Source organism: Parasteatoda tepidariorum, chromosome 1 (assembly GCF_982258835.1).
Source record: "Parasteatoda tepidariorum strain Cologne lab strain chromosome 1, Ptep-v5.0, whole genome shotgun sequence".
Taxonomy (NCBI): domain Eukaryota; kingdom Metazoa; phylum Arthropoda; class Arachnida; order Araneae; family Theridiidae; genus Parasteatoda; species Parasteatoda tepidariorum.
Window position 1 is genome coordinate 17,304,858 of NC_141755.1, and position 19,253 is coordinate 17,324,110.

General features: G+C 31.9%; 1 protein-coding gene across 1 annotated transcript in view; it reads left to right on the forward strand.

Annotated features, from left to right (window-relative positions):
• LOC107438693 (uncharacterized) overlaps positions 1 to 18,921 on the forward strand; it is a 43,504-nt gene extending 24,583 nt beyond the window's left edge. Inside the window, exons 2-5 of the mRNA XM_087159777.1 lie at positions 10,440 to 10,653; positions 10,759 to 12,553; positions 15,562 to 15,828; positions 18,618 to 18,921. Of these exons, the coding sequence (XP_087015903.1) occupies positions 10,440 to 10,653; positions 10,759 to 12,553; positions 15,562 to 15,828; positions 18,618 to 18,783 (2,442 nt within the window). The 3' untranslated portion in view covers positions 18,784 to 18,921. The remainder of the gene's footprint in view (positions 1 to 10,439; positions 10,654 to 10,758; positions 12,554 to 15,561; positions 15,829 to 18,617) is intronic.
• Positions 18,922 to 19,253: the final 332 nt, after the last annotated feature.

A 19,253-nucleotide genomic window follows, 5' to 3' on the forward strand; every position in this document is an offset into this window, starting at 1 on the left:
CCACAAAAGTGATCCCTATACTTTTTTGTTACCCTGTAAACTAAGTTGCGAAAATATTTTTGTTAAAACAAAATTTTTTTCGTAAGAAAGAATATGAAATGTTAAAAGTCAATGAAAAAAATAATATCTTTAAAAATTAATTTACAATAAAAAGTTTTTTTTTTTTTTTTTTTTTTTGAAATTACCAAACCGTCAGTGATTTACCAATTTGTTGCAATTACCGTCATTCTTTTTCTGCAATATTTTAGAATTCAAATGCCATATGCTGATAGCTTATCAGTGATTTCAAAAATCCTTATATAAAAACTGATTTTGAATTTAAAAAAATATGTTATTAAATTAGTATAACCATTCATATAGTTCGCATTGATATCAAGTTTTAAGTTTTTATTAATTATTTTAAAAGGTATTTTGGAAATTCAATTATACCAGGGTATTCAGTTAAAGAAAAACAGTAACCCGTGGAGGGGAAACTTTTATAAGTTGTACATTTTGTGTAGTATGTTACAAAATACTTTGTGAATCTCAGCCACCTCCTCAAATATCGACTATATAATATTGACTACGTAATGTCATGATATATTCCTGTATAAAAAATTGCACTGTTAGAAACTAGTCAGGGACCGGTAAAAAAGTATTTCAGTCACTGACAGTAAAAATATTATACCCGTAAAGATATTACGTTTATTACGTAATTATGTTAGATTACCTTAAAAATAGAGGCTTTTTTGGCCTAAAATATATGGCCACTGACCGTAAATTAACATTATGTAAGCGAAAGTTACCTTTTACTAATATAGTTTGGGTTTTGACGTCGGTCTATAATTTAATATCTAGTCTATAGTTTGGGTATTGACATTGCTTGAGACTCATGCGATTTGTTAGTCGAATCAAAGTGATCCATGGGACGAGTCGATAACGTGTAGAGCTGCTTTCTGTACTAAAAGAGTTGTTTATTTTTTGCCCATAGCCAGTAATGTAGAGAAAATGCAAATGGTTTGCCGTCGGATGGGATAGAACCTGGGACTTTTACCTCCTGCGGCCAAATGCTGTTACCACCATAGGGAATTGTACACACGTTCCGATTTCACATGGCATTTTTCTCAAATAAGGGAAATGGTAGTATAAATTAACAATCAACTATTTTGCAGAAATTCATTACATTTACGGGCACTGGGCTGTTTTCTTCAGGAAAGAAGCTGGGCTTACAAATCAACGGCTAACTCACCGAATTTTGCGGAAATTTCTTAGAGTGTAATTACACCTATTAATCCCAACTTCATAGTTCACTTTTTGTGGATATATAAAATAATTATTTGACGCATAAGATCAATTAGAGTCAAAATATATTTAAATTTTCTTAAACCAGGTATGAAACAAGTGCGTGTTTGTTTTTTGAAGGAAAACAATTAATTTTTTATTTCCTCTGTTGTCAAAGACGCTGTAGTTTTATGACTTCTTTTTCATCGGAGGAAGTGAGGGCAATGTAGGTCAACAAGCACTCGTGTTCGGTAATTTTGATTTTAGACAATGCTGCTTGTGCTCATAGGATTATGAAATATAAATATCTTTGGCACTTTCTGCATCTTATTTTATTTGCATTTTATTATTTTTTTATATTACAATGCAAGATTTCTTGAGCATTGCTTTGAAAATAACTCGATGGCAAACATATTCCTGATATTGCTATCAGCTTGTCGGTTTTAAACATATTGAAAATAATTTTATTTTCTGAAAATGACTTCAAAATAAAATGTACATTCTTTTGTACTGACAATGATCAAATAATGGAAGCATTTAAGATATTGATAAACATACATAATATTTAATTACAAGTTTAATATACGGGATGAATACCCGTTCTCGACACAGCTCAAAATGTGTGTTTATGAAAATGGACATATTTCAAAATGCGTGGTTAAGAAGCGGACATAGCTCAAAAAAACGCGTTTAAGAAAATTAGCACAGCTTAAAATACGTGTTTAAGAAATGGAAGCAGCTCTAAATGCGAATTTAAGAAATGGGCGCAGCTCTAAATACGAATTTAAGAAAATGGACGCAGCTCTAAATGCGAATTTAAGAAAATAGACGCAGCTAAAAATGCGTGTTTAAGAAAATGCACACAATTCAAAATGAGTATTTAAAAAAAATGGATATTGCATTTGATTCCATTTTTTGAACTTCTTTTACGATTGTTCGGTTGAGGAATAAAATAATGGATCCATACAAATTCGTCACGTGATACCATCCATTTAGCTAAATTACTTACTCCACTGTTTTAAATTTTTTTTTCAAAACGCCTTAAAAGATAACAGTTGTTTTGCAAGGTTTTCTCGGGTCTGATTAATTAATAATAGTTGTACTAATTTTACGCTGTTCAAATTTAGATTTTTTGAAAACACGTTATCATTTATTGTTCTGGACACGAAGAAATGGCCTGAAAAGTTAGATCCATAATTTTTCCATCCATCTCAACCCCAAGCCGTGAGACTTATCCAGTAATAATTATACTTAGTGTGAGCTGTGTCCTTTTTCTTAAACACGCATTTGCCATTACTATTGACTGCAGATATCCCAATGAATACAAATATCTCCATCCAACAAATAATATTAGTACATCAATTTATATTATTTTTGCCCTACCCATTAATCAACGTCCAGTTTCTTAAATACGCTTCCAGAGCAATGTCTAGATTAGAGCAGTGATGGCTCAGGGGATAGAGCGTTCACCTTCCAGTGAGGTGAACCGAGTTCGACTCCCAGCGATGGCTGGTCGACTCGAATTCCGCATCCGGCTGGCACCGACCACAGTGCTGACGTAAAATATCCTCAGTGGTAGGCGGATCAAGGGTTAGAGTCCCGTTGCCGTAGGGCTAACCGGGGGAGGGAGTTTTCGTGGTTTTCCTCTCCATGTAACGCAAATACAGGTTAGTTCCATTAAAAAGTCCTCCATGGAAGCAAATTTCTCCCAATGCTTGATGCAAGAGTTCCCTTGTCTTCTGGATTGGGTTCAAGATTACAAGGCTACGACATTGAACATTAGTAGTCGCAAATACGAAAAATGGGTCGGCTGTTCAACGACGGTTATAAAATAAAGTGTCTAGATTAAAATGATCACAGGCAACAAAGAAATCAATCAATCATTTTTAATCTACACTGCGCAATCGTAAATAAAACTGACAGGCATATACCACACAATTAAAAAAGTTTAAATAATTTCATTTTCTTTTTTAATATTATTTGTTGCCCATCCGATTGACTTTACATTATTAAATTTAGCAAAACATTTTTTATAGAAGTTCAGCTCATCAAAATATAGCTTAACGATTCTTAGTATCATGATTTTATTGATCACATGCAACTCAAGATAGCCGGACTTTACAACCAAGCATTTTTCTCAATAAGCTATTATTTTGGTACGCTATAAAATTTTTCGTTTTTCAATTAACGTTGTTTTTTACTTTAAAAAAATTTTGAAAAGCATTACATTTCCCCCTAACTCTAATGCTAACGCTATTTGAGCTTCACAGCGCACAAAAATTTCTCTACAAATTTCAAAGTCGCTAGGAGTCGAGAATAAAGTTACGGTTAACGTAAGACAAATATAAGGGAGATTTTGCACTTTTACGTTAGCTTCAAGAAATGAACATATCATGAGTTAGAGCAGCTTCTTACCATTGAGAAGTTTTCGCGGTTTTTAACTCCATATAACTCTTATGCTGGTTTGTTCCATCAAAAAGTCCTCCATGAAGGCTATTTTGTTCGAACGTTTGATGCAGGAGTTTCCTTGTCTTCCGTGTTGGGTTCAATATGATATGGTTACGGAGATGAACACTGATAGTCATATAACCAAAGTTGGGTCGACTGCACAACACTGGTTACAAACAGAATAAAAATAATTAAAATTAATAAACATGAAATTGCCAAATTTAATAATTTTAATTTTTTTTTTTTTTTTTTTTTATAATCTGCTGAAACTTGAGTTTTATATTATTAAGAAGATGTGACTTTAACTTAGAAATATACAGCTTAAAAAAAGTAAATGACTTGACGATAATTAATTAAACTTAACTACTATTTTTAATTTCTTTAATTAATACATATAAAATAATAAATTTTAATTTTCAGCATATTTTACATACCTCTTACAGTGTATTTTTTCGCATTTCGGTATTGCAAATAAATCCACTTGACTCACATACTGAGATATTTATTCCCTCTATTTGCAGTTCTAATCTAATCAAATTTCTTACTTTTTTTATACATATTTTTTCACTGTAATTAAACTTTCTGACCTACAAGAGTAAAACCAACTATATTTTAACGTAGACGAGTGATTTGTATTGGCATAAATACAGAAAAAATAATCATAAAATATTATTTTTTAAGAGATAAATTAAACCATAATGTAGAATGTATTGGATATTATATATTGGATTATTGGACTGGATATTATTGGTTAGATATTGGATAATATATGCAATATTGGATAATATATTGTATTGGATATATATTCATTGTATTTATTTACCTTAAAACAGTCCAAAAGTAATCCAATGTAATAAAATTTCTTACTTTTTTATAAATATTTTTTCATTGTAGTTAAAGGTTCTGACTAACAAGATTAAAACCAATTGTATTTTTAATTAGACGATAGTTTTGTATTGACATACATGCAGAAAAAAATAATCATAAGACATTATTTTGTTAAGAGATAAATTAAGACTTAATGTCAAATATATTGGACGCTTGTTTTCAGAAGTTAAAAAGAGTGCTACGCCTCGATCAAATTCTCTGTTACCTACACAAGTATCTTGTATGTGTGTGTGTATATATATATATATATATATATATATATATATATATATATATAGAAGAAAAAATATAGACTCTCTTTATATATAGATATATATATAAGAAAAAAAGAACGAAGAAAATTATGAAAAATTACTGCGCATAAGCTGCAAGTAAATAGGACTCATAAAATAAGTTCAAAATGTAGAGAAAACGTGGAAAAAATTACGGAACAATGAAAAAAAAATACTAATAATAAAATTAATAAATCAAAAAATATCCAAAAAAAAGGGTGTAACTTATTAAAAATCCGGAAAATAAAAGTTATAATCTTTTCATCAGCTCACACGATCATATCCGTAAGAAGAAGTGCTTACTGATATTGTATCAATATAGCCAAAGTAAAATATGTCAAGAGAATAGTGTAAGGAGCACTCAAAAAAAATTTTTACAAGAAATTTACAATAATTAAATTGAACACATTAAGTAAAAATATCACGTTAAAACAGAAAATAAAATGAAAAGAAAAGACAGAATAAAACATAAAACGAAATCTATGAAACGAGTAGCTAATTCAAATGAACTTAAATGAACGGAAAATTCTTCAAGAACAATTTAAAATATTTTCGTAACAAGATTGCCAGATTACAAAATATGAAAACAGAAGCGAAAATTGAGGTAAAAGCGTAAATAGAGGAGTTTTGTTTTATGGTGCGTTCATACTGCAGTATTGAAGTGCGTTTGATTTGTTAGTTACCAAAGATGGGTCCAAAGATGGATGTGCGCTAGGTAATATTATCCCGGACAATTTTAAAAAGTTGACAAATAATAATTTTGAAGAACTAACTTTTATTTAAGAAAAAAATAAAAGAAAAAAAGAGAGAGAGAGAGAAAGAAACATGAATTGCTTGTTTTGACATAATTTTGTCCATGGATTCGCCCGAAATCGATTTGCATATGGTAAAAATTATATAAATAAACAAACAAGGTTTTTATTAAATTTATTTACAATAACGTACAATTAAGAACTAAACCCTCCTCAGATGTTTTAACTAGATTTTCCTTTAGAAATGAAAGGATTTGAATGTTAAACTTAAAAACTAAAAGAAAAGAACCTTTATCCTTCCGTCATATGAAACAAAAATTTATTAAGTGCTTTTTCCCAAAAAATTAATATGAATAAAGAAAAAAAACTAAACTTTTACATTTATGACTTTTTAATAAATTCATTAACCGTTTCGTGGAAATTGAAAACACCTTTTGAATTTGATTCCACGCTCTTGACGAGAGGTGATTGTCTCACAATGGTATAAATAGGCAATAAAAAAAAAGACTACGAAAAATTTAAAATACAGTGTTGCTCATGCGGTTAATTCGGGTCAGGTATTTTTAATCAAAGAATTTTTTATATCAACATTTTGAATGTCACGCAGTACGCCCGCGTATATCAGCATCTCGCATGTCTTGTATCATTACCCAACAATATGCATGCAACCAAAACTTGGACACTTGACCATTGCAAATAAAGCTAAACCATACACATGAGAAATTTTCATTAGACGCGTTCGCTTTCAAACCCGGTAGACCATGTCAATAAAAATCAATTAGAGACAAAGATATGGAAATTTAAACTTTCCGCAGTTTTATTCATAGTCTGTAAATAAAGGTTACTGGCCTCATTTTAAATCCTTTTTTCTTGAAAAAAAAAACCTCTAAATTCTGGCACCTTGAAACGAGGGAGAGCTTTCGAAAAACTTATAAACATGCAATGTAAAACTAATTATGTAATAGTTGCATAATCGTTAAGTTTATTTTGAAATTTTGTATTATTATGACTGTAATATTCACCAGTTAAAAACAATTAAAACTGCTTAACCTTTCGCTTACGGGTGATATAACAAGCTGACCAAATGAATGACAAGCATCATCATGGTAAGCACCGTAAGTAAAGATAAGCATGCTTGAGTACTTAGGTTACAAAAGTAGGGACATATAAAAATAGTTCAGAAATCGCCTCTTTGCACTGCCATGGTACCTTAATTAGTCCCAAATGTATGTATTTTAAAAAGTACCAATCTTTTTAGCACAATGTTACACCTTTAGTAGTCCACTGAGAAAAAAAGTATGGTCAAAATTACCAGAATATGTTAAACATTTACCTAGTTTTCTAGTTCTACGGCAACACCAAAAAGTACTGTAATTTTTGCTGAAGACTTTTGGAAATGACTTTTGGTAAACTTAAGAATAAAATATGATTTTATAATATTTGATAAAATTTTTTAAGTGTGGTAAAATTTGATAATTGATAATTTAGATAATTTAATTGATAATTTTAATATAATTTTATCATAGTGTTGATAATTTTATCATAGCATTTAAAAAACATAAAAATCATTTATTGGGTTAAATCTTTTTTCAATTCAGAATTTTTGCAGTAAATGTATGGAAATAAGAGCTATAATTTGAAAACTATTTGTATCCGGTTGATTTATTGATATATTATCTTTAGTATACGAAGGGAAAGAGTACCAAATTATTGGATTAAATACAGTTATTTTTTGATTTTAATAACTAGAATTATGTTTCTTTTTTAAGAAATGTTATTATCATACAGTACGATAACTTTTCCAGATTTTTTTTAAGTCTTTAAATCGAATAAAGAATCACATCCTTAATCATCAAATCACACATTATCAAATAGCATTTATTTGATACAAGTGGAAAAAATATATATATACATTTCTTTTTCATTTAGTTTTTAAAAGTAAAAAGAGATGATTTTGAATAATTCTATACTGAGAAAAAAAAATATACTTTCCACTCTGACCAAAACTACAAGAATATGGAAAAAAATTTCTGTGTTTCTGGCTATATGGGAACACTAAAAAGATTAGTTATTTTTACCGAAGCCCTCTGGTAAAATTAACAATAAAATGTGGTTTTATAATATGTGAGGAAATTTAACAAATAAGATTAAATTTGATAATTTTATCATGGTTTCGCTTGCATAAATATGATATTGCGCTTTTTAAATACTACCCCTTCTTTTAATTAAGTCTAGGCAAGGATTCTAAAAATATATAATGAGAGTGGTGATCACTGAACACCCTGTATAAAAGCTTATTGACTCTGTACAAAACATGTATATAAATTTATTTACAAAAAAATCAAAGAGTAAAGACAAAACAAAATGTGTAACAAATCAATTATACTGTGCATTTTCTTCATGAGTTTGTAAGTTCAAATAAACGAAATTTTCGGTAAACTTATTAAACTTTTGTAAAAAAAATTACAAAAAAAAATCAAGTGATGAAAGCTTTTAAACATTTAAGACAAAGGAAAAAGATGCAATGCAAAATAAATTAACGTAAAGTTGGCCTTCCACCACACAACGGTTGGAATATTCCTGTTCGAAAACAAGTACGACAAAGTTTCAAGACCGCACTTGATGGTCGATGCTACTATCTTCTTTCAAGATAGGACTTTCTAATAATGAGAACAGAAAACTTATTTCTAAACTTTAACAACAAAGGAAAAAGTACAACCTCGAAACATTCTAATGAGCTCCTTTCACGCCTTGGAATAAAAAGAAAATATTTTTTAGAATACACGTTACAAGAAATTTCCACACCCAGCGTCCAAACAAAATAGGATACCTATTCATTCTCGTAATAGAACTCCCTAAATTGTGAAACAAGGTCCACCCCGCTATCTCCCCAACAATTCATTTGAATTCGCAAGCAACTGCGTGACAACTCATTTCTTCCTCAATCGGAAAATGATAGGTTACAGTCACAGTTAAACGAAGACCTAAAGATTAACTTGAGCGTGAACATGCAAAACTTTCTTTTCTGAAAACAAACTAGTGCAAAACACTCTTACAAAACCTAGCACGCTACTTTCGGTTAAGAGAAAGTATTATTAACAGTTCGGCAATAAGAACTCTTTGTCCCGTTGAAAAAAAGTATAAATGGAAACTTTTTACTCTATAGATACAACTATTTCTGTTTAGAAACTATAGTTCTTTAAATTTATAGTAACATTTAAAGAAATTGCCACCAAAAAATTTTTTCTTAGATACTTATTTTAAGCTTTCGAATACAAATGTATGTAATTTTATTTCAATAATGTTAATTTAAATTTATTAATGTACGAAAATTTAACCTCAAATTATATATGTATGGGTATATGAACTATCATATATGTATATGTATATGAACTTGATATTTCAATAAAGCATATCATTTACAAGAAATAAGTAAATCTCAACAATTAAGGAATTTTTATTTTTAACATTTTTAAGCGGATTTTTAAGCAACGTCTTTAATATCACAAAATGCCGTGCTTCTGTGATATTAAAAAAAAAATAATAATAAACAATAGTACAAAATTTGAAACGAAAATTGTAGAAATTTAGTTGTTTGTTTTCAGGATAACATTCGAAGGAAAAACGGGCCTGGTTAAGTCTAACTACGTTTCTGTTTTTTTTTTTTTTTTTTTTTTTTTTTTTTTTTTTTAAATGTCAAAACTATTGGCACATTTTGAAATGATAGGATTAAAAATTGCAAAAAAAGGGGGGAATCATACATTGTTTATGCTATCTTTATGGGACAGCACTTCCTGATTCATTATTTAAATACATCAAATTTTAAAGATTATGATAGTTTAAAAGACTTTATTTTATAAGGTTTCGATCTAAATTTTAAGAAATTACGGCTTTGAAAACCCGCATATAGCACATCGCTTATAATCCAATGGCTTATAATCCAACAGTTTGAAATGAAATATATTTGGTATAATCTTCATCAAAATTTTAGGAAAAATTCTGTTTAAAATCCATTTATGTTTCGATTTATGCGGGGAAACACTTTGTTGTTTAATTTTTAAAATACCTTTTGTTTTAAAACTTATGATCATTCAAAAAGAAATACATTATAAAAAGTTATATATAAGTTAGTAGAAATGTATCCAAACAAAGTCTATACATAAAACAATATTTCAATTTTTTTGTAATGGAGGCAACACTGGGGCAATGTTTTCTTTCAAACATTCCACACTAGTATCCATGCATACAATGCAACATTCGCACTAGTATCCATGCAACACTTCATACTAGTATCCATGCATTCAATATCCTTTTTCAAGAACTAAGATAAACAGATAAATTGCATGATAGTAACAATATTTCATCAGTATATCACAATTCTTAGAAATTTATGCATTTTTGAACTTAAACTCATCTTTCGAGGTTATAATCGATATTTTCTGAAAAGTGCTATTTGTATCCTACAAAGTTTCTTTCAGTTACAATAAGCAGATGATATTAAAACTTAATTCTTAAAAAAAAGGCAGCAGTTTTATAAATTTACTTTTCACTTTACTTTAAAAAAATTTTTAATTGCTAGCTTACGTTGAAATCGAATATAGTTACACTTAAAAAAATATAAATGGTGATTTTTGTTTTAAAAAAAATTATGAAAATTCAGGTCATGAAATAGATTCTTTAAATACGATGTTAATTCACAAAGAAACTTCTTCAACTTTATTCAAAAGAAAAATAATTCTGTTTATGAACAGCACAATTTCTTAGTGAAAGATTAAAAATGTGTAATCAATTTTCAATTATAAATTTCTGTTTATTACAGCTCGTGTTACTGTTAACTATTGTGAAAGGTCAGTCACAGACAATTACCGAGAATGAAAACGTGGCACCTGCTAGCTCTTCAGATGACTTACAACCTTCGGACTCGACGATTAAGTTCTTAGTCATGGATCCAGAAGAGGAAAAAAATGGTAATCCTGAAAATGGAATGACATCTACTGATGATGACGATGATGACGACGATCCGGAGGGGTTAAGTAAGGCATTTTAAGTAACGGGTTGACTATTTCACCTTCACCTGTGAAAAACTGCATAATTTTTTAGATTGTTTAAAATACCTCAAAAAATACTTTTCTTTCTAGAAATGCTAAAATCGTTACTTGATGGTACTGGTTTGTTTGATGATTTCGTCGGTGAAAACAATACTGAACAGGGAGACTCTGCTAGCGTCAAACTTGCATCTGCTGTAACCGAAGAACCATTGCTTGCATCAAACTCAGATGATGTAGAAACTAGAAGTGAAGCACCAGAATTAAGTCAACCAAACTTCCAAAGAAACAGCTTTGATGAATCCAAAGAAGAGAGAGAGACTGAACGGCCATCTCCTTTTATGCCAGAAAACAACCGCTTAAGGAACGAACCCACTACTGAAAATTCACCTGTATTTCAACTCACTCAAGGAGGATACCAGAGACCTTTCCAGTCAGTTAATGACTTCCGAGATCAGAGGCAGAGTTTTAGATCAGAAAGTGCCCCACAACAAGCCGAAGCAGTTCGAACTCCTAATAGTAATGAAAATTCTGATCGTACTCGAGGTCGTCAACAATCATATAACTCTATATTTCAGCCACCTTTTGCTTTCCAACCAGGACCCGTTTTTAGACACCCATTTGCTCAACAACCGATTAATTTTGCAAACGCAAATGGAAGAATACCCAGTGACATTCAAAACTCATTTTACAATACTCAGCCAGACTTTTCACAAGGTCAGTATCCACAGCTTGAGAACGCAGGTAACTTTCCAACAGTATTTTCACTACAAACTGATCAAAGAAATCCTTTTGCAAGTTCAGAATATCTATTTCAAGCACCCTTCCAAGTTCCTGTTTCTCAATCTGTGCCTACACATATGCCAGGACAAATGCCACAGTTCTTCCAGCAAGAATCCTCTCCAGGTTATTCCAATTATGACAACTCCATGAATCAAGCCGGATCTGGGTTTCCGGCATTATTTGGTAATCCTCAAGCAAATACCCAATATCAACGCAGCCCTAATCTTTTTAACGGCAATCCAAATTTAAGAGGAAATATTTTTGCTAATCCAGCTCTGAGCATCCTATCAAATTACCCCAACTCTGAAGAGAGATCGCAAATTCCTCCACGATTCATAAATCCTCAGCAACGTGCCCGAGTTCCTGTTCAAAACAATGTTCGTCCAGGACAAATGTTAAGTTCTACACCAGCTGAAAGTGAAGAAAAACAAACTGAGCTGTTAACCGAAACTCCTAACAAAGAAAATCCCATATCCGTTCCATTTGGAGCAAGAATACAAAGGCCAAATAATGTTGAAGAGCAAAACAATTTCGAGAGACAAGATAATGTATATATGAGATACCCTTTGACAGAAGCTGGATACGCGACTGAAGAAACTCTTCCGACTAAAAATGTTACAGAAAAGGAATCGAAAGAAAATGTTGCACCATTAAGACAGCCTTTCCCTTTTTTTACAGTCCCTAGAAGTTACAACGTTTATAACAGTCCTGATCCTTACAGAGCTGCTTTGGAAACTGTTCAACGAGGTTTTCCCAATGTAAGAATTGAAGATAACGACAACCAAAATGAAACCGAAGGCAGTACGCCTGAGCAATTCTCTCAAGGATTACCCGGCATGCCTAATCAAGAAAGACCTGAGGCTCCTCCGCAACTATTTAGAACATATCCAGAAAGAAACCCCGGTTTATCGATACCAGATGCTTCCTTTTACCCGATTCAAGGTGTAAGTCCTAACAGAAATCCTTTTGAACCTATTGCAATCTTTCCCGAAAATCATTTTCAATTCGCACCAAGACCAGTAGAAACAAAAGAACAAACACAAACTCCAGCTTGTGCGAAAGCTACCAATGATACAATATGCTTTGAAGATCCAGCTTATCCAAGGTAAAAGTTTAAAGTAGTTTATTTTTTCTGTTTCTTTCTTTTCCATAATTATATCATTTGTATTGGGGTAAAATGCATTTAGGGGAGATTGGTGTAAAACCGGGTACCACGATTTTAGTGAAGTAGGATCTGTTTTCTAACGGGTAAACTCCGAATTACACTTTACTAATCAAGAAGAAAGGCCTACCATATTGATGTGTTGATGTTGATTAATCCCCGACGTCTGTGTAGATAAGTTTGTTTTACTATGTCAACTCTCTAACATTCTCTTGTTTTTAAACTATCCTTATTACATTACAGTTCAAAAAATTATTCTTAGTCCCGCTTATTACAAGTTTACTAAGTATTCATGAAACAAACAATAAGGATTTAGCCAGATAAATAACACTGTCCTGTTTGGTTTCGATTACCACTGCTTGCGAATTAAACCCGAGTACTACCCGGTCCAGTTTCTCCCTAACCCCCATTGATGTTGTGTCTATACTGGGCTCTGAAAAACTGTAATGCAGCACAAGAAAAAGATAACTAAATCCAGGATTAAACTAAGGTTTTACGGGTCCCAGGACAAATTTATTGCGTTCCCATCCTCAAAGCACAAAAAGCCTTATTTTCCTATTTTGTAGAATTTTTGAAGACCTTTTATACAAAAGTGTAGTTTTTATAAAAGAAATTCTCTGCTATATTCTTTTGAAAAAAAATTTATGAACACTAAATTTTTTGCAAACAATTTTGGTCGGGTCCTTAACCGTTCCAGGCCCTGGGACAGTTGTCTCTCTCTTTCTCCGTCCCCTGAGTACAACCTTGACTACATCACATAAATTTCATGCATAATTTTTTTTTAAAATTGTGTTAAAAAATGGTTATGTCTGCTACTAAATGCTATTAAAATGGAAATGTCTGCTACTTTTTCCCTGAAATTCTAGTATTTCTAAATTTCCCACAGAGTTAATATGTGTACCCGGTTTTATCCCATTAGTGGGGTAACTTGACTAGACAGTTTTATTTTTTCTAGAAAGAAAAATCATTCGTAAAAAAAGTATTACAGCTATAACTTTTCGAGAATGATATATTGTGTACAACTAAAGTAACGAATATATTGATTAGTCATGCAGTTTCTATATAGAACAGTTTAACTCTAACAGGCTTTCGAATCTTAGCAACCCGGTGTTATTCCATCTTCTCAATAATTTATTATTAAGCGAAGTAATTTGTTTAAAGTTAAAATAAATACTCTGCTAAAAGTTCAAAGAATATTAAACCATAATATCTTTTTTTTTTCTTTCAAATTTTACTGCAACCTTAATATGATACTAAGTTGAACTATACACATTCGAACTTCTTAAACTTGATTTCATGATAATATGATTCAACTTGAACGGAACAATAGTTCAATTTAATATTTTATCAAGATTGTAACAGATTTGCCCCGTATTATAGATTAAAGTACCAATGTTTTTGAACGAATTTTTTGAAATCTGTAATGAAAAAAATTCAACAGTTGATTTACTTAAAATGCAAGGTACTTTTTATTTTATTTTATAACCATCGTTGAACAGCCGACCCATATTTGGGTTTACAACTATTAATGTTCACCTCCGTGGCCTTGAACGGGTCTAGATTGGGTTCAAAATTAGGCCTCCGTCTCCTAATTTTGAACCCAATCTAGATGACAAGGGAATTCCTGGATCAAATATTGGCAGAAATTTGCCTTCGTGGAAGACTTTTTGATGGAACCAACCCGCATTTGCGTTACATGGAGAGGAAGACCACAAGAACCTTCCACGGTTAGCCTGACGTCAAGGGGACTTTAACCCATGATCCATCAACAACTGAGGATGTTTCACGTCATCACAGTGGTCAGTGCAAGCTGGGTGCGGAATTCATATCAACCAGCCATCGCTGAGATTCAAACCCGGTTCATCTCATTGGCTGTCCCTTGAACCATCTCGGCTCAAATGCAATGTATTAGACATTTTTCAGGAATAAAATTTATATACTGTTCCTAGGAATATAAAACGTTGATATTGGAACATGGAATTTTTACTCCGTTATGAAATAGTACAAAATTCGATATACAAAATATGTCAGTTAAATAACTGACGCATTATGCATGTAATGAAGACAATTTTTTTCCCTCTAATTTCCAATTACTATTTTTACATTTTCTCAAAATAGTTATTTCCTTAAATTAAAAATCGCATTTTTCCTTCCAAGTAGTATAATTTTAGTTGATGTAAGCGCAACGTTAACAACAAATATTCTTTTTCAAAGATTATTCTCACAGAAAAATATTTAAAAAAAAATACGATGAAGAACAAGTTCACGGTAAATAGTTATTTCTAAACCATGAAGTTTCAACATTAAAATAACGCAAATTATACTTGAAGTAAAAGCTAATAAACTATTTTTGGTTGAGTGGTTTATAATATTGGATGGAAACGTCATAAAAAGATGTTTCTATCAAATATGATTAAATACATATTCAATCATACTTGACAGAGATAAACGAAAATATTCATCGGCGATAAAAAAATCTTCAATTTCCTTATGTTTCAAATCAAGTTTAACACTTCTACGCGCTTAACTATAATTGAATAAGGATTAAATATTTGTGATTAAATTTATTTAGCAATAGAAAGAAAATAGTTGCCAAATAAATTTTTCCTGAAACCTATCGTAAAACACTTCCGTTTTTTACTATTTTTTTATTTTAATATTTATTTTCTTAAGATTTTTTTAGATTTATTTTTAAGGATTGGTTTTATAAAAACATAGTCATAGGTTTCAAAAATCACAATTGGTTAAAGAAAATCCCATCTCACGGAATTCCAGTGAACTTTCCACGGAATCGTAGGGTTCCGTGGAACACCATTTCGGAACTGCTGGTCTATGAAATACACTTTCGAAGCTAAATAAAACACCTTAAATTATAACCATTTTCAATTATACTTACTTCAGTTTTAATAATTATAAATTAAAATGTAATGATTTAATTTGTTTTAATGCAGGGGAGAAATTCTATATGCCTTAAACTCAGACTCCTTCCTGACACAACGATTGGTGACGCCTGATCAGCAATTGGAAAAAATCCCCCTCATAGAACAAAATGCGACAACAGAAGGCAATGAAGAGAATTACATTTGCAAATCTGACATCAAGTATGGACTTCCGTTAAGAGCTCAGAACACAAAAGGAAATTGGAAGGTCATCATCAACATGGATAGAACTATTGGAAGAGGACACTTTAAACAACCTGTTAGGCTAGAAACATGCAGGTAAATTCATATAGTTCATGCAGTTAATGTCATAAAGTAGTATTTATTCTATCTCTAAATTTAAAAAAAAATTTCCCGCAGTGGACTGATCGTTAAGACACGGCTCCCAGCAGATCACCGAAGTCAAGCATCACTGGCTGCGGTCAGAGTGCGGGTGGGTGATCACTTGGATCAGTCTGCGTAGAGACCAAGGGTGTGCGTTATTGGTCCTCGTTAAACTGTTCTACTGTAAAGTACTCGACTTCGCGTGCAGGTCGTTGGGCTACCGAAGCGGGGGTGCCATCCCCTCTGCGGAGGATCAAAATTGTGATGGCATGTCTTCGGATCATCCTCAGGGATGTTTCCCAGACCGTCGTCAATAGCCCATTGTGCAGCTCTAGTGCGACGTAGATGAACAACAACAACAAATTAAAAATCTATCCGGCCAAACCCGTGGCAGTGTGGCGTAGGTAATGTTGCTCGCCTCCGTGACTTTGGTTCACAGGTGCCCACTGGGTAACGTGAAATGAGTAACAATTCCGGCATCTTCTAAGGCGAAGAATGATGTTCAGTGCCTGCCATTTGAAAAAAGAAAAAAAATAATTAAAAATCTATCGAAAGGTCTTGGTTGTTCAACTTAATATAACATTTTGTTTTGCTAAAAATCATCACATTGCTTCAAGTATAAGGCACTTAAACTATGGCTTTTTTCTCTCTCTCTCTGACCAGTCCAGTGCCTCTCTGGACCGGAGTCCAATTCTCTAGCCACTAAGATACCACAGCCCATAGCACTAAATTATAAAAGTGTGCTATGTCAAATGATTAAATTTTTCAAGCAAGAAAGTTGCATGTAGTTATTTTAGGACTTGAAAAGAAGTTGTGTCACTGTTATTCACCGAGTGCGCTGCGAGCTCACGTTGTATTTGTAAGTGATTTATTACTGGCCGCTCTTAATATATTTTTAGAATTCTTGTCAAAGTAAAAGTCAATGTTTGGGGCTACAAATTAATATTAAGGCTATTGAGTAGCCACAGACTGAAAAAATTCGAAAAGTGGTGCCAATTTTTTCTTGAGGTTCTTGTAGACTTTAAAGTCTTTAATTTTATGTCCATTTCAGGAATATAGTTAATCAGTTGTAGCATAGACATTTAATTTACAAATAATTTTGGTCCAAGCTAATTAATTAAAATATATTGTTCCTTCGACCTTTTTCTACCAGTCTTAAAATTATTCTACAAATTGGCTACCTAGTAGAAACTTTATTGAAATCTATAAAAGCACTAGAAAGAGAGGCGACATGAAAAACATCAAAACCAGTTGTGATATCCTTATAAGACTATAATTATCTCATGTTTCTAATAATCGCCTTTAAACTACTCTCTGCTTCCTCAATTGGTCAAGCAGGTTCTGACGCTTTTAGTTGCGCCTTTTTCAGTTGCCTTGAACGAGCTCCTAATGTGCTTATTTGTTTTTTTTTTTTTTTTTAATCTTAATCATGACAAAGATTTTATACGTATGTATACGTGGTCTGATTTTTAAGTAAGGGCTGTTTTGTTGTCTAAGCTAATAGGTGAAGCGTGTATCACAACGAGTGCTTGCGTCGTGTCCTGGCATTCCTTGAGAACAACTGTGCTCAGTTACAGCTGTGTCGGTAACGGTCAGTTCTGTGTCTTTAAAATGTTCAAATTTATCAAATCACCCGCCGAGTATGAGGTACGGTGAGTAATGCGTTTCTAATCGGCAAAAAAACATGTTTGCTGCAAACATTCACCGACAGATTTATGAAGTTTACGAAGCTTCCTACTGGCATACTGACAGGACATTTTGCTACTCCCATCACATTGACTCTCTCCACAGCTCAGTCCCGAACTTCATTGGACTCCTTTAACTGGAAAGTTTTAGATCACCCTCTATACACCCCAGACCTTTCACTAAGTGACTACGATGTTTCAAACATCATTTCAGTGGAAACCAGTACAACGATGACGAAGACATGAAAACGATCGTATGGTTTTAGGAGCAGGCGGCAAGTAACTATAAAAAAGGTATTCTAAATCTAATTGCAAAGTATGATACGTGTTTAAGAAAATTGGCATTTTTTTGTATATATGACCATCCTTGAACAGCCGACCCGATTTTGGGTTGACGACTACTTATGTTCAACTCCGTAGCCTTGTAATTTTGAGCCCAATCCAGAAGACAAGGGAACTCCTGGATCAGTTCCTCCAGAGGTATTAATTTGTTATGGGAACATGGAGGAATTTGAGGCACAACAGATTTAATCCCTTCCTTTTCGCTCCCGTGAAAATGACGGAGTGAGGTTTCGCCCTTTATTTCTCGCTCCCGCGATATTTCCGGGCTGGAGTGTTCAGTAGTAACGCGATAATAAGAATAAAACTAATTAATTTCCTTTCCCTGAAAGCATTTTATTTCACATTTTGCACACCAGATGGCAGTACCAGGATATTTTTAAGGTAATTGTAGACAGTTAGTTTATTTTAAATTAGATGTCAGCACTAATCAAATACGTGTATTTGCGATATGGGATAAAAGAAATAGGCACTTTTATGACCGTTTTCTTGAAAATTAACAGATCGTTATGGGTTTAACGTGCACCACTTAAAATATAGATTTGCTTTATTAAAAGTTTCTTTCGTTTGGTTTTTATTTTTAAACAGCCCTTACTTAAAAAAAGCCCTTGTGTATATATAATACCAAGAATGACGATACATCTTAAAGTAAATATAATGTAATATTTATACGAAAATATTGTTAAAATGCATCTAACTGTGAACTGTAACTATTTGCAGAGGAATGGGTGATCCGTGCACATCAGTGGCTGATATAAAGACAGCATGCGTTCAAAAGTACAGTCTGCAACGCCTCCTATCGTGGAGTGTTGAAAAAGGTGTTCACGACGATGTTTACAGGCTGCCCATAGCTTGTTCATGTCAAATACTTGAACAAAAGGAATGAACTATTTAGCATGAAGAAACCACGGACAAACAATGGGATTAGTAAAATCCATCCTGAATTCATCATTTAGAAATCCATGTAAAAATTACGCAAGAAAGTTGTTGTTTCTTCTTTAAATCATAAAAGCATTTGTATTCATTGTTGAACTTAGTAATTGTTATGATTATATGCGTCTTAAATGTGACAAAAAATTCAAGTTACATATTTAACAAAAATATTTTAGTTATGAGGTTTATTAAAATTAGTCAAATAGTTAAAAACATGAGGTGCAAATTATTTCATATATATATATATATATATATATATATATATATATATATATATATATATATATATATATATATATATATATATATATATATATATTTTAATTAAAAAAAATGTTTTAGTATTTTTTAATTTAAAATTTTTTAAGAAAAGACTCATAGAAGATTTAAAAGAATTTTTGTGTATCATTTCGTAAACTAAAC